Source organism: Onychomys torridus, chromosome 10, assembly GCF_903995425.1.
Source record: "Onychomys torridus chromosome 10, mOncTor1.1, whole genome shotgun sequence".
Lineage (NCBI taxonomy): Eukaryota > Metazoa > Chordata > Mammalia > Rodentia > Cricetidae > Onychomys > Onychomys torridus.
In genome coordinates, this window is record NC_050452.1 from 60,621,109 (window position 1) to 60,646,013 (window position 24,905).

General features: G+C 38.4%; 1 protein-coding gene across 5 annotated transcripts in view; it reads left to right on the forward strand.

Annotated features, from left to right (window-relative positions):
- The window catches only part of Kcnip4 (potassium voltage-gated channel interacting protein 4), a 1,106,582-nt gene that overhangs the window by 877,717 nt on the left and 203,960 nt on the right, over positions 1-24,905 (forward strand). Inside the window, exon 1 of one of the 5 annotated variants that reach the window (XM_036200429.1) lies at positions 19,615-19,882. The exons of the other annotated variants lie outside the window; for them this stretch is intronic. Coding sequence (XP_036056322.1) covers positions 19,771-19,882 — 112 coding nt within the window. The 5' untranslated portion in view covers positions 19,615-19,770. Of the gene's footprint in view, positions 1-19,614; positions 19,883-24,905 lie in introns of those variants that run through there. 5 annotated transcript variants of the gene reach the window in all.

Below are 24,905 nucleotides of genomic sequence, written 5' to 3' on the forward strand. Positions count from 1 at the left end.
TATAATTTACCTACCAAATGACTGGGAACTTTTAGTTTGCAGTGGTCATGAACTGAACCATTCCATGTAATAAGACTAGTATCAAGAGAACATCATCAAATAATTCTAGACATCTGACCTGCAGTTAACAGAAAGAGTCACTAGTGTTTTACAAGGAACATCCCACTTTAGTATATGATTAATTTCCACAATAGGCCTATACTTAACATGGAAGGATCTATACATTTATTATTCAGATGTACTAACAAGATATTGATAAGCCAGAGCCAAGTAACACCTTGATGATCCCTCTGTTTCCAGAGTTGTTTCAGCTCTCTCTATATGTTTCTTGCCTAATTCCTCTTCAATGTGTTCACATTCATGCTTTAACCATTCCCTTTTACAAAGTCCACCATCACCACTTAAAATTTTAAAATCCCAATAAAACAGAAAAACATCCATTTTAAATTCAACATCTAGTATCTCATGCAATTGAGCTTTCATCTCACTGCTCTTTTGGAGCAACAACACTCATGTTGGAAGCCTGAATTTGACTTTTAATTTCATGGGAATTTGTCTTACTTCCTGTTTTTGGTAAGTATGGAGAGTTTTCTCTTCTTTTTTAGTTTCTTGACACAGGCTTTTCCTCTCTTCTTAACTTCTCAGTTCTTTCTCAGTTTTACTAATGATTATCTTTTTGGTAACTGTCCAGTACTCTACTGTTGGTCAGCTATACTCCTGCCTTGGACCATCCTGCACATACACTCTCGTGGCTTGAACACAGTGCCATGGTAAACTACCTAGATATCCCAACAGTTATGAACAAGTAAACATTATGCTAGCTTCACTAATTCTATGTGGCCAAATTCATTCTTTCTTCCTCTATCTCATCCATCAGTTAACCAGACAATAAATTTGGAGTCATCTTTATACTCTTTATTATTTAATCAAGCAATAAGGTACAGTAATTGTATATCTCTAAAGCAACTCTTGAATTTCCCCCTCCTTAACTCATTGCTAGTTCAGTTGACTGCACAGGCTTTTCCTTCTGCTGTCCTGAATGTTACAGTTCTAAATAATGTCATGACTTTAATCTGTGATGATGTACCTCTCTTCTTTTCCACACGTTTTAAGTTCACCCTATAACCAAGAGGAATGAAGATACAAATCTGATCATATCACTGTCTTCCATGAATTCTTTAATAACTTTTGATGAGTTTCAAATGTCATAGCCTGCCACAGCAGTCTCATTTGTAAACTGTTCACCACTTAGAACTAATTCATTTCCAGTGCTATGGAGTTTCTAGCAGTTCCTCAAAACGTATCATATCATATAGCTCTAAAGTTCCATATCTTTTATTAGGCATCATCTCTGCCCAGAATTCTGGCCTCAACCTTATTAAATGAAATAATTCTTGCTAATCATTTAAGACTCTGCAATACCATATGATCCTAGATGATGCATGTGCATAGCCCTTCTTTTCATGGCTGCTCATGAAAAGAAGCTGCCTTATCTATTTAGTAAGACAACAGCAACAGCACCCACTCAGATGGGAAATAAGGTATCTTAGGCTCACAATTTGGCCACTAATTTGGAAAAACTGTATGACCCTGGAAAAATCACTCCACTGCTGTGGTTTTGAACTCCTGTTTGCCTTCAATAAGCAATTAAAGTAAATATTCTCCAAATTCTCTTCTGCTTCTGTTTTCTGTGTCCTTTCTCTAGGAACAACACATTTCAGAATTGTCAATAAATCAGCAGTGTAGTACAACTACAAGCCTTGTTGTTTATTGATCATTCCCAGGTAAAGTGGCTTTTATATGAAATCAATACATGTGTTAAACGTATTCAAAGTAATTGCTTTATATACTTAAAGCAAACAGAGCCCCTAGAAATGAGAACTTCCTAGCTCCACCTTGTGGGCCCCAGGGTTATTTTCTGTTTTCGTTTCCTTGACAAAAGCTACCAGCTCTGGAAAGAGACAGTAGAGAGAAAGGAAGAGGCATGTACTTCATACTCTGTCCCAGACTCACATCTTACCACTGACATTAACTTCCTTTGTGATATTAGCAAAGTTACACAACTATGTTCCTTCACTATTAAAGTGGGCACAATTGCTAATATGGAACATCAGTACATCAAACATATGTCAAGCTCCAGACAGTGTGTATGAACAGTGGTGACATTCAGCTGTTATTATACTAATTAGGAGAGAGAAGAATAGGCAAGAACGGTTACTGAGTCTTTCTCAGTAAGGGGGGGGGGGCTGTATATATACCACTGTTAGTAATGGGGAATCAATGTTATATTCTTGTGTTGGTTTGAAAAAAAATTCAGATATGAGTTGGATTTACTGACTTATTTTACAGACAACAAAGATGAAGGTCAGAGATGTCAAATGACTCATTCCAAAACAAGTCCCACCACCTGATACTCCAAAGACTTGAAACTATGCCTCTGGGACTAAATGTAGTCCTTTTTATTGGAACTGCTTTAATGTTGGCTTACATCACAATCACCCATGACACTACTGAAGCACTGACTGCTATGTTGACCCTTGAGAGTTTGATTCAGTGGGTCAGGAATGGCCAGGGACTCAAACAGTAAAATGTGCCATGTGTTGCTAATGTTGTAATTTGAATTGTGCTGTGGCAGATAAATGCATTCTGAACTGGTTAGGAAATGTTCTCAGCTTTCTTAGACATGTCACCTGTAGAGGCAGAGAGGGTATGATTGTTGAAATTGCTTATCTTGTCTAATTCCTATTGCATTTTGTATGGGAGAGCACTGAAAACATCATCATGTACACACCTTTCCCTTTGCTGGCTTTTACTAGCATATATAAGAATACAAATTTCTGAAAAACCATAGTACCAGATTTATTTGACAAAAATTGCAGTTTGCCTTGGCTGATGTGTGTGCAGTCATACTTAGAGCTTACAGAATGCTCTGTGAAAGCTGTTGTGTCTGAGAAGAGAAATTGGCTTATGGGAACCATCATTTACTTTGTGCAGTGGAAAACCTTGCTGCCTTTGTATTCCAAGGAGAAAGAAAATATAGTCCAGTGCCTTCTGCAAAGATGAAGCACAAAATGAGCAGAAGGAATCATCAATGCCATGTATTTATCTCCTCCAAGAAGAGGGAAACATGGCCTATACCTAATTTTATTTGTTAAGTGTGCAGTGAGGGCTCCCTGCTCCTGCTTCCAACTCTTACATCTGCATAACCTGCTAGAAAGGGTTTTAAGGAACTTGAAAGTGAAATTACCATTGGCCAAATTGTTTTTGAGGAGAATAGCCTTTCACTTGGTGCCTAGAGGAAAGAGAGGTGCGAAAACAAATAGGCAAGCAAGGCAATGAGGAGTTACTGTCCCAGACTTCAGATTCAATTAGATCCCAGCTCTAACAAGTTTATTTGCAAAAGGAGAAACCATTTTTAAACCTCTCAGTTTCCTTATTACAGTTAAGTACAGGTAATATACAGCTCAAAGTGCAATCCTGACAGATAATGGGGTACATATAGGAGATTTGCCACCACCTTATCTTGAGCAAAGAAGGCACTCCATAAATTCTTGTCACCATCTCTTAAGGACTATACATTCCTTGGCTCTTCTCTCATTACCTCATTCCCGTTCTCCCACAGCCCCTGCTCTGCAGGAGGCAGCAAGCAGCTGAAAAGGTGACACTTAAAAACCCTACTTTTCTCATCCTTCAATTAGGCCAAAAAAATTCTGCTCCACCCAGCTCCAATATGAAATCTCCAGGGTACCTCTCTGCACTTAGACACATCAGGTGCTCTCCACTTCAGCACCCACCTTCATTATTAATTCCAAAACCTTAAGTTACTTTGAGTATGTTTTAGTTTCTCCATTAGCAATGTCTCTTGAAATTCAATTGTGTTTTTTTTCCTAGAGGAAATTTGGAATCATTTTACTTATTTACACTTCAATCCTGAATATACAAGAGTGATGTATTACCTCTATTTGTGTTAATTAAAGGTAGAATGAAGTGTAATTATGAAAGTGAATATCTATTAGTTTGCATAGATATCTTATCAACTGTCATCACATCATAAAAACAAAAAAAGGAAGAAAAAAAAACAAGAAAATAAAAACACTGACTGCATGTCAAGTTTGCCTTCGGTGCTGGGGACCATGGATGAAGCTGACAACAATTCTGTCCAATGGTATTTAGAGTCAAGTGAGAAAAACCCACGGGTGAAGGCAATGCATTGTCTATATCACTGTGTTAAGAGATAAGGAATATGAAGGAGATTTAAAGAGCTGGGTTAGAATTGGAAATATAAGACTGTAATTTTGACTAAAGTACCTTCCAGTATTACCAAGTTCAAGGTCAACAGATCTCTGAGTACAAAGGCCACGAAATGGAAGTGTGCCTACTCTAATCAAGACACCATAAGAAATCTGTGTGGTCAGGGTGAGGTAAGGTCAGAATAATAAGAGATGAAACCTGACAGTTGTCATCTCATACTCCATTGTAAGTGACATCTTATTTTTGTTGTCGCTGTTTCCTTTTTTATTAATTGTTTTTATACAATTTATTTTGATTGTGTTTCTCCCTTTCTCCACCCCTTTCAGGTCCCCTTCCCTTCCTCATCCAACCTGTTGTATGTACTCTCTCTCTCTACCTCTCACTCTCTCTCAAAAAGGAAAACAAAAAACCCTCAGAAACAAAAATAAAAGCAAATCAATACAAAAATACTTCCCCCCCCCAAAAAAAAAGACAAGATTGGAAATAAAAATCAGACAAAATATATATCAATGGGACAAAAAAAAAAAAAAAAAAAAAAAAAAAAAAAAAGCCCAAACAAAGGAAAACAAAACTTTTTTTTTTTTTTTTTTGAGTAAGACTTATTGGAGAATTCACACAGATACACGTGATGATTTGACTACACTTAAAGAGGATTTGCCCTGACCTTTCTCTCCACAGAATAGCTTATGGGGAAGCAAGCACATAAGCTGATCATTTGGCTCCCTCAGCCAGGAAGAAAAGGCTGGGAATTTGATTTGAAGGGGTTACAGTGAGACATTGGGAACTGACCAAATATGTTTACTCATGGTTTATATGTGAGCCACAGGTTCTCCTATGCAGTAAGTCTTGAATAGCTGCTGTTTGCCTACCCGGAGAAGTCAACATCCTGAGAAAGTTGAAGGAGGTAGAAATAGTCTACCCAGCAAAAGGCAAATTGTCAACAATAAATTATCATGATTTCATGTAACTTGCTGAATTCTCGTTTGCACTGCTCCTTGAAGACCACATGTAGGATTGAGCACTCTGGAAAGAGGGAGCTGTCTTACTAACACATGCTTTGGCATATTTCGTAATCCCTTGTTGGTGAAGAACTGCATATATCACTTTATCATCCAGTTTTCCAGTAATTACTTTACCAAATAACCTCTTTCAACTAGAGATGGAAGGAAAACATCATCATGTAGTCCTTTCTCTTCTATCTCTTGCACTTAATTGCTTATAGAGCCTATTGGTTCTGTTGCTCCTGTGTCTCTGTGTTCATCCTACTCTCCTCACACAGTCAATGGCATTCCAATTCACTTCCTACCTGGCTTCCTGGGAGTTCCTTTCCATTAGACTCTTTGCCTTTAGTTCACTGATCCTCATACCTTAACCCCAACCAATTTTGAATACAGCAGCCATAATGACTTGTCCAATGTATGATATGATGTTCTGTTTACAACTATTCAATGGTCCCCCAGTCCTCTCAATGTTAAGGAAAAAAACCTAATGTTCTTAATGGCCTTCAAAAAGTGTTTCTGGGCTGGTCCTGCCTACGGAGCAGCCACGTATCTTGAGATAGAATATTTTCCTGGAACAACTCTTCTTCTTTGTTGTCTTTCCCAAATGAAACTTATATGGGACAATGAGCTGTTGCCATGTTTTAGATGAAGTGTGCTTTCTCCCATGGCTATAAGCTCCTTTGCCCACTTTCTCCCCACATGTAACATATTTTCTCTTCTTTTGCTGCCCATATTCTTCCTTCATATGGCAGCTGCATTGAGGGTTCTTCCTAGGTAATCTCAGTAGTTTCAGTTATGCCTGGTGTTTTCAATGAGTTCCAGTGCTAAACAACTTTTCCTCTCGATGTAACGTCTCACAACTGCTTCCCCAGTTCTGCATTCCCTAGTGGTCTACTGATACCCAGAGAACAAAAGCTACCTCAATTATATATTGCCATATACCATTAGCACTTTTTGAATTACCTTGAGTAGAATGCAAAATCATAAGTAGTATATAATTGATCCCATGCATTACATAACTAAACACACTGGTTAAGATATTTAGTATCCTCTCATGAGTATCTGTTTGTAAAATATTCCTAATCTTATTTGTATCTAAGGCCATGACCTCATACTCTGTCACTGAAAATGCATTGAGAGAAGGTGGAGTATTGGGAAAAAAAAGAAATGTAGAAGAAAAGTCAAGGTGTCTGCTAATTAAAAGGAGGACTACTACAATAGACCACTTAAGATAAGCTTCCTCTTATCTTTTCCTTTAAACATATAAATACAAGCAATGGTGATATGGGACAATAAACTTAATAAGGTATTTGTATTATGGCTGTAAGTGTTTACTAGAGGTCTTGTGTTACATTTGAGAATGCCTTTAACCGTTGTTTTCTCTTCCCTGCTGGTCCTTTAGTCACATGCACATATAGAGAGACCTATAAAGAGCCCTCATACATTAACTTGTCCACAACAAATTGGACATAGGGTTACAACATAAGTTGGAAGATGGTAATATTTCTATGTTTGATACAATGGGCCATTACCTCCTTTGTATTGATTCTCATGAAACAGCATTTGCTAAACTTTCTGTGGACCTCTCTCATGACTTCTGCTGGGGCCCATTTATCTACTTTTTCTCCTAGAAGGACATTTATTTGGTTTCCCTCCTGTGTACATCTTTGCTATGAAGTCTGCATTCACCCATGTCATTTCAGTTACTACCATCATATGATTGGCTTAATCTCTAACTCTGTCTCTTTTCTCAAGGCATAGATTCACACTTTTAATCATCAGCTAATCTCTCCTTGGATTTTCTGATGGTTTCACAAATATAATATTATTCACCTTCACCACCCATGCATGTTCCTATTTTCACAGAAGGAGATAGAGTGGCTCTCTGGATGTTCACCCCTAGACGTGGTGATCATAGGAGTGTGTTCCCAGTGCTCTCATTTACTAGATGAACTACCAACACATAGAGATTGATCCAAGGGTATTTGCCTGACTCTGAATACAACAAATAGTATCGTCCTGTTTGATGCTTGAAAGTTGGAGGTGAATACATGCACTGATAGAAATAAGCATTGTAAGGTTAGCTGAAATATATGGGGGGACTGCCAATCAACTTATTAAGTTCCTCGGTTCAGCTTCTTTCTGAGTCTTGATGCTTCCATCTTTCTTCAAGTTCATGAGCTAGCTCAACTTATTTTCAACACATTCAACCACCTTAAACATTTCACTAATTAGTACCAGTGAAACTCTGGCAAGCAATTGCCCTGTGTTTTACAACCAGCCAAGATGCTCCTTGATGCCTCCTGACTTCAGCCTGAGATTCACAATCTTTCGTTAGCTTTATTTTCTCATCTGTGTGACTTGTGGTCTCTATATCAGATTGGGACTAGCCTATCTATGGGCTTCCCTCCTCTTGCTTCTTTTCTCTGTTCTCAGATTGTTGTGGTTGACTTTAATTTTTACTATAACTATATGAATCAAAAAGGTCACAACTATGTGTTCTTATTCACACGGACTGCTCATTGCATCTTTATTAAAGTTTCTTATAGATATATGAGGATTATCATCTAGGTTCCCTCAGGTGTTCTGTCTCTTGGGTTTCATATTAAGTACAAGACTAGAAAGGCAGGTAAAGAAGGTACATATATACTGCTGATTCCAAAAACATGATGAATGTGCATGAGAAAGTAGGTTTAACCTGCAATGGGATTTCAGAGGCAACAGCAAAGAAAAAGATTAGAAATCAGCAGGAGGGTAGGTGGAAAGAGAATTGCTAATCTCAACTTCGGGCCATTGCTGATAGAATCCATGTGGTATACATGTGAATCCCGATAGGAAACAAGGAATTCATCTTCTGCCATGTAAACATTCAACAACTCGTTATGGTAACTCTATCACCAGCAAGCTCTTCTCTAGGTGCTAGAGGCAGCATGATGTTACAAGTTTCTAAGAGGGCAGAATACAGGTAGCATCTATACAAATAGAAGAGATAGAAAATGAATATGCTAAAATGTTTTTAAAACTGGATGAATTCAGAAAGAGTGAGGAATACTGTGCAAGCAGAAGTACTGGCATTTGGTGGAGTGTAACTGGGCAATAGTGACACAGAGTAATTTGCATGGAGTTGATCCTGTAAGCAAGTGATGAGAAAAATTTAAAAGGAAACAAATTTGACATAGGGGTCACTGGATACAGAGAGACTCTGGATCACAAAGATCAAAATAGTGATCATCTTGATTGACTCCAAAACCAGAAGATTAGACAGACAGACAGACAGACAGACAGACAGACAGATAGATAGATAGAAAGATAGATAGAGGGACAGACAGACAAAAGGACAGACAGACAGAGAGTCAGAGACAGAGAGTGTAGTCTGTAGTAATACTGGACTAAAATGTTACCAAGAAGGACCCAGCACATAGTAGGTGTGGTGAGAAATCCACATGCAATTAAGAGCTGCCAGAGGACTATCAGCATGGAATTTCCACAAAGCACAAAGAACATTCATTTCAACTTGGCTGCTGTGAAAACTGTACAGGTGTGAGTGTGACTGTAGACAGCCAGGTGTTTGTTACATGGCAGCTTGCCACATGTAGCTCTAGAACACAGCAAGGGTCATGTTAGCGTATTAGAAAGAGGTGGAGCAACCAGGGTGTGTTGAGTGCATAATACTAGGATGACCTGGGTGTTCTGCCATGTAGTGAACACTGAATGAAGGATGGTTAAGTTAAGTCATTAAGAGGAAGGGTTGAGCTACCCTTCTTGGTCCAAGGCAGAGTCCATGTACTTTCTGATAGATGTCCATCTCCCTTCTTTCCTGCTCATTTATTGCCTCTGGAACCTCACTGCACTTTAAACAGACCTTCTCATGCACCCTAACCTTGGTGTCAACAATATATATCTCTCTTTACCTCTCCTTCTAGCCCTTAAGCTCTATGGTATTATTTTTATTTCTCACAGCTCTTGCATGTCTTACATATGGAACAGAATAGGTATGAGTTGTTCTGAGGAATGACTGAAAGCAGACATCAAGTGAAGCAGAAAGTCAGTGAAGGAAGAGACTCAGAGAAGTGTGTTACTCCTCAGTCCAGCCTCCCAGAACTGGAAGAGCTCTCCAGAGACTGAGCAACAATAACACAGCTGTAGTTGGCTAGGCTCTGCCTCAATAGGAGACTAAGGATAGAGTGTCCAAGGGAGGTTTGAGGCTGAAGACCCACTGTGACTCTGGCTTGGGCTCTGAGAACAGGCTCTCCTAGCAGAAGCAGGGTCCTAGCTTGCTCTGCCACTTCTCAACTTTGTAATGCGTGTCTTAACCATTCCAAATCACAGCTTCCTCTTGTGTAAAAGTAGGTATAAAAGAAAGAGCTCCGATCTGGGTACTAGAAATCATTCTCATTGTTCTGACAAGTAGAGGACTTAATGTGCCCTCTGCCCTGCCCACGTGCTTTAATAGCACTAAATCCATTGGTTGCCCTGACAAAGCTGTGAGTCAGGCACTGTAGCAGTCCCCTGTTAAGAATCACCAGCATAAAAGCACCACAGCAACCAGCAAGAGAAAAAGCTCCCTAGACACACAAGAGAAGAAAAAAGAAAATGAAACATGGGCAGGGAGCCAAAATTACCTGCTTGTTAAACCCAGTTTTTCTGCTGTTGTTGACCTGAATAAAACAAACCTTCATAGCTACAATGTTCTCATTTTTAAAATAGACTGCTATAAGACACAATGAGACAAAGCCTGTAAAAGTACAAATATAGGCAAAACTACCCTAATAGCATTGGTACATGCAGATGTTGGCAGAGTCAAACTGGATTTTTAACTGAACTGTGTAAGAAATCAACACATTTAAAGGTGGTATTCTTAGGACAAACTATGCTATCTCTAAGGAGAGTTCTCTGACCACTGAAGAAAGTCATGAAGTCATGGCTTAGTCATCTCACACTCAGATGAATGTGGTATGTGTATACATGACAGTGTATGTGTGTGTGTGTGTGTGTGTGTGTGTGTGTGTGTGTGTGTGTGTGTGTGTATGTCCATCCACATGTGTGCAGGGCTATATGCGTGCCCATGATATGCATCCATTATGATAGCAGAGTAAGACACAAGTTGTCTTCTGTAACTTTATTCCTATAAAGTGGGGTATCTCACTGAACTAGAAGCTCATAGCTTAAGCTATATTGACTGGCTAGCAAGGTTACTGGTATTTATTCATATGCCTGAAAATCTTTATGTAGTTGCTGAGTTTCAAACATGGGTCCTTAATGTCTGTAAAGCAAATAATCTTACCAACTGAACATCTGTACTGCTACTCTTTACACGGCACAGTTTAGCTTGACTTGAAAACCTCTGTAGCTGAAGTGCTTAATTCAGTTCTAGTTTTACCTTCCCCAGGATGTCTGAGACAGTTCATTGAGGTCTGATGTGAGGGTGCTCTTTCTCCGGCTAAGAAAGAACTGTGCCTCCACTATCACCTGTGATCCTCTTGGACGCTGCATAAGGAGGAATCTTATCATTTTTCATGCGTATGCATAGCTCAGGGGATATTCCAGAAATGCACTTTGCTTCTGGACTTTTCACCAGTTATGTCCGACCACTAGCATGAGTGTAGAATGTTCTTCTGTCTGCGCATTGCCTTGTATACGCTCTAAATGGTTGAGTGATCCTTTCCTAATATCTCAAAGTATAAATATGAAAGTTCAGAGGTAAGATGGCTAAGTAAAGTTGCCCTTTCCTTCTGGGAGACAATTATCTTTCTATGTACTACACAGATGTGTGCACCCGCTAGTGCACACATGCACATACACATACATATACACTTTCATGAACCATTGTCCCAATGAGCTTTCTTTTTTTCTTAATACAGTAGAGTCACTATGTGTGGATTTTACTTTAGACTATCTTCTTCCTTAAAGGAATATTTCTTGTCAAAATAATTTTGGAATCACCACTCTGTATGGTTGGCAGAATAATAGTTCCCTAAAAATATCTACATCTGAATTTCTAAAACTTGAGGATGTTTTAGATCATATAGTAAAGGGTACTTAGGTTTGCAGGTGAAATTAAAATTGTCAGTCAAGTGATCACAAAGAAAGTACTATATTCTTTATTATTCTGTAGACTTGATATATAAATAAACATGGTGGCCAGGGATGCAGAACAGTTCATGTCTGAGCAATGATGCAAGGTGGAAAAGACTCATAGGATGATCACCCAGGAGGCCACCAAAAGCTAAGACAGTCTGGAACCTCTGGAAACTAGAGAAAGAAAGACAGTAGATGCTTTCTTTAAGCTTGCTCAAGTAATGCAGGCCACCATTACTGTAATTTTAGCCAGTGATAACCAGTTCAGACTCTGGCTTCAGAATTTCAGATAATGAATCTGGGTTGTTTTAAGCAACAAAATATGGAGTAATTTGTCATAGCAGTAATACAAAATGGATAATATAGCATTATCCACTGGTAGCATTACACTCACAGAAAATAAGCAACCTGAGAGAGATCAGCTGGGATGCTAAGTTTGAGGAGACATGCCATGAGGACATTTCAAGAAGAAAGAGACACTTTCCACTTCCTGAGCTTCTGCATTTGAAGTGGAAGGAAGGGTTAAACACATTTTTTTCTTTGCTGGACTATTTTAAGATTAAGACTTGGGTGATCATGAATGGATGATGAGTTAAGAACACTGACTGCTCTTCCAGATAACACAGGTTCAATTCCCATACACTTGGTAGCTAACAAACAACTGTAACTCCAATTTCAGAGTATCCAACATGCTCTGCTGGCCTCTGCAGGCACTGAATGCATGTGATGCACAGACACACATGAAGGCAAAATACTGGATACACACAAAAGAAAAATAAGTAAATATTTTTAAAAGTGAGACTCCGTCCATTTGTTCATTCATAGATAGCTCCAGCATCACTGGCTGCTACTTCACAATGGATCCTGGAAGCTATGCATCCATTGATGTTCCTGAGTTACAAAAGTCAACATTTAAAAGCAGTAACACAGAAACAAGTAATATTAGACTATCCTTCATGATAACCTCACATGCCTTCTTTTTGAGGGCAATTTCTCTGATATTCTCTCTAGAATTTTATTCTTCTGTAGTGTGCATTTCTTTCCTGTTTGTGAAATAGCTGGTGTATATGTATTTTAATTCCTGTTGACATAGGTAGAAGAAGGCCAAAGCCCTGACTATGCCACCTTTCTATCAGGCCTCAGCCAATAACCCCAGAGAGCTCACTAAGAGAATCAATGTCAGCCATGACCATGACCCACTTCCTGCATTCCAGTGGACCTTCCCTAACCATCCATTCTCTCAGTGCTCATCAATGGAGAAGGTGGGCAACTCTCTGCTCTGAGAGAGAGGACATGACCCATGGGTTTCATTCACTCTGACACAACAGAACAGGAACATGATCTCAATGATAAGTATGTCTTTCTTCATACATGCTTGTATGCTCACTACCAATGGAGATGGCATAGGAAAAGTAGGGAGAGAAGGAAATTAGGAAAGAAGACAAGGAAAACAAGATGATTTGGAAACATTTTGAAAAAAAGAATTTTGAGGACTTTGCAAAATACTCTGTGAAGTCCTTACAAGCCTATAAAACAAAGTATAATCCAGAACATTGCTCATTATTTCTGCAGATTTAGAATGCATTTAAGCTTGCTGGGTTCAATTTCCCAAAGCCCTGCTCTGGTGCAAGGAATGAGGTAATGCAGTGTGAAGAATACTCTCCAGGCTCTGAGCATCATGCATGCAAGAACTGAGAAAATAAAGCTGATGGCATGGGTGTGATGAATCTAGGCAGCCAGGACTCTGTGAGTGGGAATGTGCCTCCACTTAAGATCAGACCTTGAAGATGGGACTAAACCCAGTGTGGCTGGTGCAGTGTCCATGGAGATGCCATCCACTCTGTTTTGAAAAGCCTCTGCTCCTTTCCAAAGATCACATGCAGCAGTTGCTAAGACAGCCAAACTAACAGGTTCTCTAGTCACCATTGGAGCAAGAAAGTAAAACTGATTTGAGAGAACTAATTGTCTGCCTGTTGCCTTTTTTGTAGTCCTTATTTATTCCTGCTTTAGACCACAGTTGGGTGATCAGTGGATTGCTTAAGTCCAAAGCAAGCCCCATTCATTTTCAGATTCTTAAATGTCTCACAACCAGTCACAGATTTTGTTCTTTCTTCTCTTACATGGCTCTCATCCCCCTTTTTGATTCTCTCTCCACTCCCTTCAGCTTCTCTCCCTCCTCCTTCTATTTGGAGCCCCTTCCTGAAACCGTTTCTTTCTTATTTTTCATTTAACCCTGCTAAAGGAAGGAATAACCATTTATACTTCAAGATGACATTAGCGACATCTTATGTTTTTGAAGATCAGTGACATGTTAAACATGTTTATCATTGTGCAGTAGATTGTGATTTATTTTAAAAAGAAATTTTAAAAAAGATAGTATTTACACAGAACACACACATTCCTTCACTTATATGATTCCTGCATTTTGAGTGAGGAATCCTGAGGCCAGGCCCCAGTTCTTCCATACCTGGCATGGAATTCTGGAACAGTTACTTATGCTTTTGTATCTCAGCATCTTCAAATATAAATTTTAATATTAACTATCTCTATGGGATAGTACAGCAGTTCATACAGACAGTCTGCATAATGCATACAGTACATCATATGCCAATAAATAGGGACTCAGAGTTATTCATATATTGGTTATAATATAGTAAAACAAAAGGTAATCATTGTTATCATGGAGAATCTCTGTCCTAAGTGAAACCAGCAAGGCAGTATGTAACAGTTTTTATAGAGAGACCACATGCAAAAGGATGGGAAAAGAAACAAGAAATTCCATGCTTGGAAGAGAATAACAAACCAGGAACCCATGCAGTTTAAGTCAGAAAGGAGACAAGAAGGTGGGGGGGAGAACAGGGAACTAGGGGAGGGGAAGAGATTGAAGGGGGAAGGAAAAGAAAATAAGGGAGAAAGGGGAGGAGGAAAGTTGCGTGTCACCAAAAGTTGATCTTCGAATGAAAGTTTATTAAACATCTTAATAACCAGATAATTTCTTTTTATGGTGATTACATAACATACATGCTCTGGTCATAAGATACCTAGAAACTAATATAATAATACATTGTGTAATGTTGCTGCAAGTTTCTTAAGATGCAAGGGAGTTTCCCCTCAATTCACTGTCTTAAAATGTGATCAGCCTTATTGATTCAAGAGAGCATTCGGATCGGAAGGTTGTGTTGCTTAATTGTTTAATGGACATCCATATATGTATTTTTTTAAAATCCATTAAAGACACATTTAGCAACCTTTCAGACTGATCCCTGTGCTAAGTGAAAGATGAGTCTTGTTTGGCCAGATAATTCCCATGGAGACCACACAAGGAGTTCCTCCGTGTAACCTAGGAATTGCAAGATGAAAAGGCATTCGCTATCTCAGGGCAGAGAAGTAGTGTACAGTAGAATAGAGATACCTGAGGGTGAATAGTTTCCATTATTGTAGTGGAAAAAAATCTTTTGATTAGAAGAGACCAAAAAAGTGGCATGTGGACATTGTCTCTCCCATTGCTTTCTCTGTGGGATTCTGATGTTAAGAGGCCTCTTCTAACTACTACCCAGTTAATCAACAGTTTGTGGATATGCTTTGTCCTGCAGGGAAGGCTTTATACTCTCAAACTCATCTATAAAGACCTGTGCTAGGCCTCTTTCTTCATTGGAACCTCCCCCAAAATGCCAGACATAATGTTGGCTTACTTTTCTTACCTTCAATTAACTGAGAGAATACATTTTTCCCCTCATATCTGTATAATTTCTCAATGTGTCATCCTAGTATTACCTGTACTAAATCTGACAGGATTTAGAGAAGTTTAGAGATTTAAAGTAATTTTGTTTTTTTTTACATGAGCCCTTAGATCTCAAAGAAGTAGATTTTGCCTCTTTTTAAGCATCTTCATTTTTTAAAGGTTAATTTTATTTTATGGGTATGACTGTTTCATATATATGCATAGCTGGTGCCGAAAGAGGCCAGAAGAAGGTGTGGTGGGATCCCCTGAAACTGGAGATACACAGTTTCTAGATGTCATGTGGTTTCTGGGAACTGAATCCAGGTCATCAGCAGAAGCAGTAAGTGCTCTTAATAATCTCTTAGCCACCCCACCAACTCTAGCATCTGTATTTTTAATACGAATTATTTCAAAAGGTTTGTGTGTGTGTGTGTGTGTGTGTGTGTGTGTGTGTGTGTGTAGGTAAAGACATCTTTTCTCCATCTCCATTATATTTATTAGCTGGACCTGCAAATTAGAGTAACAAGACAAATTAACAGGGTAATACCAAAGAGTTTATTAACACATGTAGTGTGTATAAATATGGGTTACTCAGACATTCAGACAAAGTTTTTTGTTTATTTGGTTTTTGGTCTTTCGTTTTTTCAAGACAGAGTTCCTCTGTGCAGCCCTGGCTCTCCTGGAACTCGTTCTGTAGACCAGGCATCCTTAAAGATCTGCCTGCCTCTGCCTCTGAAGTTCAAGTGCTGGGATTAAAGGCATGCACTGCAACTCAGACAGAATTTTAAGAGTTAGACCTTGCAGATTATATGCCATCTCAACAATGAGTGATACACTGTGAAGACATGTCAAAAATAAGTGGATTTGTTCTTTTAGGGGTGATAAATCACAGAAAGTAAAATACATGGTGGCAACTAATGGAAATTAAGAGCTCGATAGGCTCAGCTCAGTGCTGCACAGTAAAGGGAGAGTGTCTGCCAAGGAGGAATTTATGTATTTATCCCTTGTCATTAGACAGAAAGTGAAAGTCACATATCTCTTCTTGTGTATCTTCCATATCTTAGTTACCTTCAGCTCAAAATAATCCTTATAACGAAGTGACATACACTGAAATGGCCATTCTCTATATTATCAATTAATTTTTAAGTTTAAGGAGGTCATATAATATAATATATAATATATTATATATAATCTTGTTTATATTTCTGAAGAAATAGTAGAATAGGCAAAATGACAGTGAATATGGCTTTAAAAGCATTTTTTTTTCTACTATGCTCCATTTAGTTGCACATTTATGTGGAGTCAAGAGTATGGGGTTGCATTGTTGTACACACCTCTGACCAGTTTAGTGCCAAGGAAGGCAGGGTAACATTTTAAGAAGTTACAAAGACATGAAACTGATCAGGTATTGTCACTGATAACATCTCAGACTGAAGCTGCTGCTAAAGGGAAGGAAATAATTTTATGTTTCAGTAAGTCATCTCCTTTGAGAGATTGAAGGATCACAATGAATCAGTATCATAAAAGTAGAAGTCTACTCTACTCTTTCTCTGTCTGGTCCCCAGATGTGGCCACAGCCCCTGCAAGTAACTGTTTACTTCTCTAAAAGCTTTTGCCAGTATTTTTACATCACAGCCCCTTAGCAGAGCCCCCAAATACAGTGCTGTTCACCATGATGCAGAGTGAATGGAGTGGGGAAGGGCAAATGTATAAGACCTAACACCTGTGATATCTATGTTTAAACCCACTTTTTCCAAGTACTATTACTGAACACAGACACATTGCTTAACTATGTTAATCTTGAATTTCTTCTCTGTGATCTGAGTAATAATGTGGATAGTGAGATTTATGAATGGACAAGGTGTATACAGAAAATTACTGGCACAATATTTACAAATATTTATGGCTATTATATGTTGAATGTTGCTTTCAAGATTTCAAGTCTTGAGTTTACCCTGTATTGACACAACCTTGCAAAAATAACTTCATCTCAGTGCCATTTTGTTTTTCCTTTAAAAAAAAAAAAAAGCAAAATATGTGGTTGAATGGTGGTTAGGGAGACAGATAGTTCTTTTGAACATTTAATCTAAAATGAATACACCCTCATAAGGGACAACAATAGTGGCTCAAGTTTATTCCTGGTACCCAGAAAGAAAAATGGCTTTGTAATTGGTAATCAACAAGCAAGTCTTTCTGGGGCAAGAACTAGAACCCTACTAGGGCAGGAACAACACACCCAGGAAAGGGCGCAGCTACTTCATCCAATGAGACCCTGCAGAGCTTCATAAGAGTTAACATTCCAGTTATCTCCCAAGTCCCAAGGTGGAGTTAGGGTACCACAAACTGTGCTCAGATATCCACATTACAGGTTAATTTTCATAGCAGCTAGGTCAGAATGTTGTGGCATTTCTGTTTTAACCTGGCAGAACTGAGGGTCACAAGGAGTTGTTTCCTCAAGCAAAACAGACCCAGGATTTAGTCCAAGTTTGTATAACCCAAGTGTGTCTGACATCCTCTTCTTAGTAAGAATGAGAAGTATTGTCATTCACAATGTTTATCTCTGTTTTAAAGCTCTTGGCACCACCCCTCATACTTGATTTACCCTCCTGTGCTCCTATTGTGTCTTGTAGGGATATCTATTCCATATACTCCTATTGTGTCTTGTAGGGATATCTATTCCATATGTTCCTATTGTTTCTTGTAGGGATATCTATTCCATATACTCCTATTGCGTCTTGTAGGGATATCTATTCCTTATGCTCCTATTGTGTCTTGTAGAGATATCTATTCCATGTGCTCCTATTGTGTCTTGTAGGGATATCTATTCCATATGCTCCTATTGTGTCTTATAGAGATATCTATTCCATATGCTCCTATTGTGTCTTGTAGGGATATCTATTCCATATGTTCCTATTGTGTCTTATAGAGATATCTATTCCATATGCTCCTATTGTGTCTTGTAGGGATATCTATTCCATATGTTCCTATTGTGTCTTGTAGGGATATCTATTCCTTAGGCCAGTGCACTCATTGGTCACCTTCTATCCAATGCCTCCTATTAAAATTTTTCCCAAACATAGGATGGGAATTGTTCATCATTTTAGCGATAGGGTGCCATTCAAAGCTGATAGTGGCAGCTGGATAAACACCAGGGAATAACTGGATAGATAGATACCTGTTGCTTCCCAGGCATGATGCCCACAACTTGGCAAGTACGTTAACTTCAGTTTCTTAGCCTGTAAAATGAAGATGATCACAATAACTGTCTCACTGACCTATGGGGAGTAAGTTAATTCTTGTTACTTTGCCATACATTTGTGCCCATAGTAAGTGCTTAGTAAATGTTAACTGCTCTTAGAACCAGTTTATTTCCCACAATTCCCTTTAAATTGAGAGCTTTAACTGAAGCATCATGATACCAAATTCAAGAATGTGAAATGTTTTCAAACAAGTTGAGTGCCTTGCAGAAGCTCACAGAACATAGGATCACAAAGTAAGTTCCTTAGGGGTCTGAGATATGGGAAGCACTTCATGGATCCCAATGAACTACAGGTGTCCACAGTGTCTGTCCTGATTCTCCTTGCAATTCCACCAGCATTGCTGGCCTAGAATTAGGCAGATCAGAGGAAAGGCACTCAGTGAGTAAGCTAGTGTGGTCCTGGCATGGACCAGAGTCTCGGACATTCCTTCAAAGCTGCCTCTTGCCTTTGGAGTGGCTTTGACACTAGACAGTAATAGTATCCTTGGGGCTAAGGGCAGATCAAGATCTCCTGTTGATCAGGATTACTGGAGTCAAAGTACACTCTGATGTAGTCTGAAGCAGACTCTTAATAAGAGGACCTTATTTTTTCTTTTAAGCAAGCACTGTGATTTTTATCATCAGTGAAGTTTGTGAAACTTTGCCTAGCAGAAACTGAGGCTAGACTTCAGAGTCGTGCTCATCCTCTGACCCTTAAGTGGTCTTCTCTGGCCTGCCCTCTATCCCTGTTGTTGGGTAAACCTGAGGACTCAGTGGGTCTTGCTATAGTGTGCTTAGGGACCAGAACAGCTGGAGTGACAGAGTTGGCTACATAGTCGTGGAAATGTTTCAGTATTATACTTTTCTCTACACACACAAAAAAGAAAGCAGTCACAGGGACTTTGGTACCAACCATTTGCTAGAACTGCCCCTCCACCCTCTCCATCTAGAGAGCAGGCTGAGCTTTCTCCCGAAGGAAGCTCTGGGAAGCAAAAGCAGCAGCAGCTGTAGCAGAAAAGGGACACTGGTGCTTCCCAGGCAGCAAACTAGCTCACACAGCCTTGCCCAGCCTGGCATCATCAATACTTGGAGCACTAGCTCTTCGGGGCAAGTTCCTTGGGAGTGTCTTTTCTCCACGGACCCTGAAAAGTCTAGGTTCTCCAACAGATGTTTCTTCATCAGCACTGAACTCAGAACTCCCACCTGCCTGCTGCAGCGCAGGGTCCGGAGCCTGGATGCGCTGTAGCTGAACTGAGCCCCTCCAAGCAAATGCAAGCATCAGCATGAGAGGCTGGACTTTAGCCCAGGTCTGTCCTCACCCCGGGGGGCCGCCTGCTTGGCACTGTGCATCTGTGAGAAGCCGCTGCTCACTTTCCCCCTTTGCAAGTCTTTGTTCCAAGCCAGGCATTGCTCGGATTCTCTAATTAACTCCCTCCACTCCAAAGGGGTCCGGAGGCTGTGATGCTCTGAGAGCTTAGAGGATGCTGACTCTAGAGTGGGAGTCGGAAGGACTGCAAACAGTGGGTATTGTTGTGATTATATGTGCATCTCTGAAGCTGCTCCATTTGCTGGGACTGATTGATTTTTCTGAAGGTAAAGTGGTCGCTCCCAGTCTGTGCGCTTGGTCAGGTCTGGTTCCGAACTGGATACAGATGTTGCAGAAGTTGCAAAGGCTTAATGCCCAAAGCAAAAGTTTTAGAATATGCATGCTTGACATAGAGAGCAGCCTAGCACCTGGACAGTTCATTTCTGTTTACCTGGACAGCTGATATTGGGAGGGAAGTGTTTTGTAGCCTTCTCTTTCTACTCGAAGCCAATTGTTTCGGTTTAGGGTGATTTGTGGGTTAAATCTGTCATCCTGAGTGCTTGCTCTTGGTTGTCAAGTTCATTTCGGCTACCACACCTTGAGGTCATTGGTGATTCCTCCCTCTGGAAAAGTCTTGAATTGTGAGGGAAATGCCGTGTGTGTGTGTGTGTGTGTGTGTGTGTGTGTGTGTGTGTGTGTGTGTGATTAGTTAGGAGTTGCTGGGGTAGAGCTGGGCTGCTGATTATGATATGAAATGATATAAAATGGAGTTAATGGGTGTTCAGCAAAAATTAGCTTTGAACACTTAATTTGCAAGTGTTTCATTTACAGTGGCCAATGAGCCACTTAAATCCTTTGTCTCCTGACCAGGAACCTGTGCACACAAGGACAGCACCATGCTTCTGAGACATTCCCTCTCTAATAAAAATCTCACCTTTGCTATACATACTTAAGTCACTCTTATTATTGAAATAATGGCTATCTAAAGAAAAAAAGTTGATTAACTTGGATTTTAATTCTTTGAATATATATCTATGTGTATGTGTGTGTACATACACATAAAGTTATACAAGCACACATGTAAATAAATGTGTCCGTAAACATGAAATAGTGTTCTACTGAAATAACATGCTTTGGAAGTCTTCAACTCTACTTGCCTGATGTTAATTCTGTATACATTGTTTCTTCTTAAGTGAAAGAATTCAAACTCTGGGATCTTTGCTCATGTTACTTCCAGTTACATGTATGCCGAGCTATGAACAATCATCTCCCACATGGTATATGATGAGGGATATGGAAATATTTGACTCTCCACACTTATGATAATCATTCTAATTTCAAGAATGATAGCTACGAAGACATCATCACCAGTTACATCTGGTACATGTGTTGTTTCTCATAATATGTTAATTTTTATCAGTATGTTATAACTTCAGTGTCCTTTCCCCCTACAGAACAGGTTCAATAATGTATACTGCTGTTAAGTCAAAATCCATGAAAAGTTCTCAGGCAATTTTCACAGTTTTAAAGTATTCACAATATATGACAAGTTCTGCTTATATGTAATGAAAAAAGTATTGTAATGAGATGAAATAAGACCAAAAAAGTTTATTTATTCCTTACTTTACACAGTAATTCCATTTAACTCCTAATTGAAAAACAATACATAAGTAAACTTCTAAGTATGTTACACAATGGTCTTTAATTCTCTTGGGATTCTGCCTCAATGGTTAACATGATGTTTATGTAAATCCAAATAGAACAATTTCAATTTCTACAGTCACAATAATATGCATTAATATCAAGTTAGTCACCTATTAGTATTTGTTCTCTGGATGTGGTGTTCTCACAGTTAGTATATTATAATCAAGGAGGCTTGCTTTGGGGTCGGGTACCAAAGTCGAGAACCCCATAGAGATATTTGAGGGAAACCAACTTTCCCAGTACTGTAAGACATTAGCTAGCTTTTATATAATTGGTGATCACATTATAGAAAGTTTACAATTAAAAGCTTCAAGCTAAAGCCCTGAGGCAATGATGCTGATTTTCAGTTTTAAATCAGTTAAACTAAGTGTTGGGATTGCCACTTCAAGTTGGAGCTTCAAATGTGTGGTAATAGAATTGTAAACCTAACTCCTTCCTAGTAGATTCAATGAATTTTGAGTTGATTTGAATGACAGCCTTGATGTGGATATCCAAGTTATTGTTATAGATATACTTGAGTCTCTCTATTTACCCATAAATACAGATATACCTACATATTTATAAATATTGAGTTTGATGTACAATAATCTGAGATAAATCTTTGTTCAATGAACAAGTCTTAGTTATGTACAGTGCCACCATATATAGCAGAAGACCCATATTCATTTGGTATGATAAGAGATTGGTTTTGCCCTATAATACATTTTAAATAGTGCTGGTCCAACCCAGCTCTCTTAGTTTATATAGATAATAAACAAAGGAAGGTGAGTTATCAAAAACCAAGCCATCTGGGAACTGAAAGAAGACCCAGTCAAATACCACTGAGTGCTACAGATAGCTTTTCTTACCACAACCTTCTGTTCTTTCACTGACTTCTTCTAATATATGTAAAGAGAATAAATAAAAACATACACAGAGAGATTTTTCTTGTCTAGAGTTAGGTCCAAAGACCAAGTAAACCATCAGGAAGAAATACACTCACAGAAAATAAGATCAAGCAAGAGCCAACTGATTTATACAATGTTTGAACCCCAATCTAAGTATGGGATCTAAGCATGCTAAGACTCCTGAGTTTCATTACAGATTAGAACAAAAAATACAAGAAGTCTCCTAAGCATCTTTCTAAATTCTGCATTGAATTTGAATCATCATTGACTTATATCCAATGATGCTGAATGGTAAGTCCATGTAGAGTCAAGTGATGATGAGATTCAGGAGTGATATGCTAGCTGCAACTGAGGCTTTCTATATACACTTCTTCACAAGATGACAATCTCTTAGCATAGGTAAAAACAACCAGAGTCTATAATTACCAGCCATGTTGGGGATCAAGGAAAATGGTAACTAAAATTCAAGCCATGGGATATCACATTAATTCTTTGTACCAGAAATCACTAAAAAGCAGACCAGAGCCAGGTATGGTGGCTAATGCTATTAACCTCAGCACTCAGCACAGATGCAGGCAGATTTCTGTGAATTCAAGGCCAGCCTGTTCTACATAGCAATTTCAAGGCCAGAAGGGCTTCATGGAAAGACCCAGTCTCAAAAACCAAACCAAACCAAACAAACAAACAAACAAACAAAAAACAGACACTGGCTATGCCAACGTAAATTGCAAACTATTTCACGGAGGTTATAACACCAATCAATAAAATGGCTCACAATATGTATAACTTGGAAGAGTCTGCCATAGAAAGAAATGGTGAGAGACATTATTCCCCATATTAAAATAGTTTTCCAGTTTTGAAAAATATGAATTAAAAATCTTCAATTTAAATGCAATATTTAGTAATCAAAGTTTTTTTGTAAAAATAAAAAACTAAAGATGAGTAATGGAAGTTGGAGAATTGTCTCTGTGGTAGGAGCACCAGCAGCCCTTTCAAAGGACCAAGGTTTGATTCCCATCATTCACTTAGTAGCTCATAACTATATGAAGCCCTAATACCTTCTTCTAACCTCCCAGGGCATCAGACATGCAAATAGCACACAGATATACTTGCATGCAAGACACATATACACATAAAATGGTAATACAAAACGAATAATTGAGTATTAATATAATAATTAAGGTTTTATACAGTCAGTAAGAAAAGAAGTAGGAAAAACATAAAGCTGATATCATTTCATACTTCTGGAATGTCATCAATATCACACTGCATTCTGAATATGAATGTTGAATGTTGGGTTTTGATTGGTATGATAAGATGCTGAAAATGAACATTAATGGAAGATTCCCTCAGAGACTATATATCATAGTAACAGAAATCGTTCTCAAAGACAATAAAAGAAATAAAATTCTGAGCATAAACCTAAGCAATGTTTCTTGGAGGCAGCATTAATGTGGGAAATCTTTAAAAAGGGGGTCTATGGAAGGCTTTCTTAGAAAAATAGAACTATTGCACATTGCCTAGAAGTGAAAAACATCAATTTCTCAAATTGGAGAATGAGGAAGGGGAATTCCAATTTGAAGAAAGAGCTAAAGCTGGATTCTGATGCCCCAGCACTGGGTGGAATATATGGATACAGGAAGGGAATGTTTATACCATATAGAGCTGTGACCGATAAGATCACAGAGCATTGGTTCTGGTTACACTCATTCCCTAACTCCTTAGAGCCATTGACTCTAATGCTTCAACTTTGATGAAATAATTAAGGATAAGAAATATTTCACGTAGATTATCCAGAGGATAAGTAAAATTCTGTTCAGAACAGAAAAACTAGCTAAACAATTTATAATTCACATGAGAAAGATGAAAGACCATAGAATTTTCTCCACAACAAAATACAGTTTCAGCAGAATTCTCAATTAATACAATATCTGTGGCCTGCAGCTGTTCTGAAACAGCACTTCTTTCATTTCAAGGAAACGTGACTTTAAATATCTTGCTTATAGGTAAGAAATGTGGAACACAAAGCTCATAATTCTTCATATAGGATCTCCATTGTGGAGAGACTGAAAAATTCTGACAGATGAAAGGATCTATCTCTCAGTGTTTTCAATTGTTCTGTGTGTTTTAGAAAAATTTCTATAACCAAATATAGAAAAACACGATGCAATCCACCATATATGCCTCAAGCAGTTTCAATAATGACTCATATTTGGACATATGTATATTAGCAATATTGTCATTCATTTTTTTAATTTTCTGCACTATGTATTCTGTTTAACCCCAGAATATGAAGATGAATAGATGAGTATTCACCTAAAAGAACTCTTAGTTGAAAATGGAGACTGGATAGACAAATAGATAATATATTATATATGTCATATAACATTATATATATATATATATATATATATATATATATATATATATATATATATATATATATATATATACATATATATAATAAACACCTACACACATATATAATAAGCAAGCTATTCCATGAAGATTGTAACTAAATCCAAACAGAAAATTCAGAAACATTCAGAGATGGGTAAGATAGAGGTTCCTTTAAGCTGTCTTGTTATTGATAAATAGAAACATATCGAATTCATATGCAAGAAATGTGCTTATGCAAGGACTATATATAAGGCAATGGGTGACATAACACTGCTGTAGAAGCACAAAGACCTGGTGCACCATATGGGGTTCCTGGAAC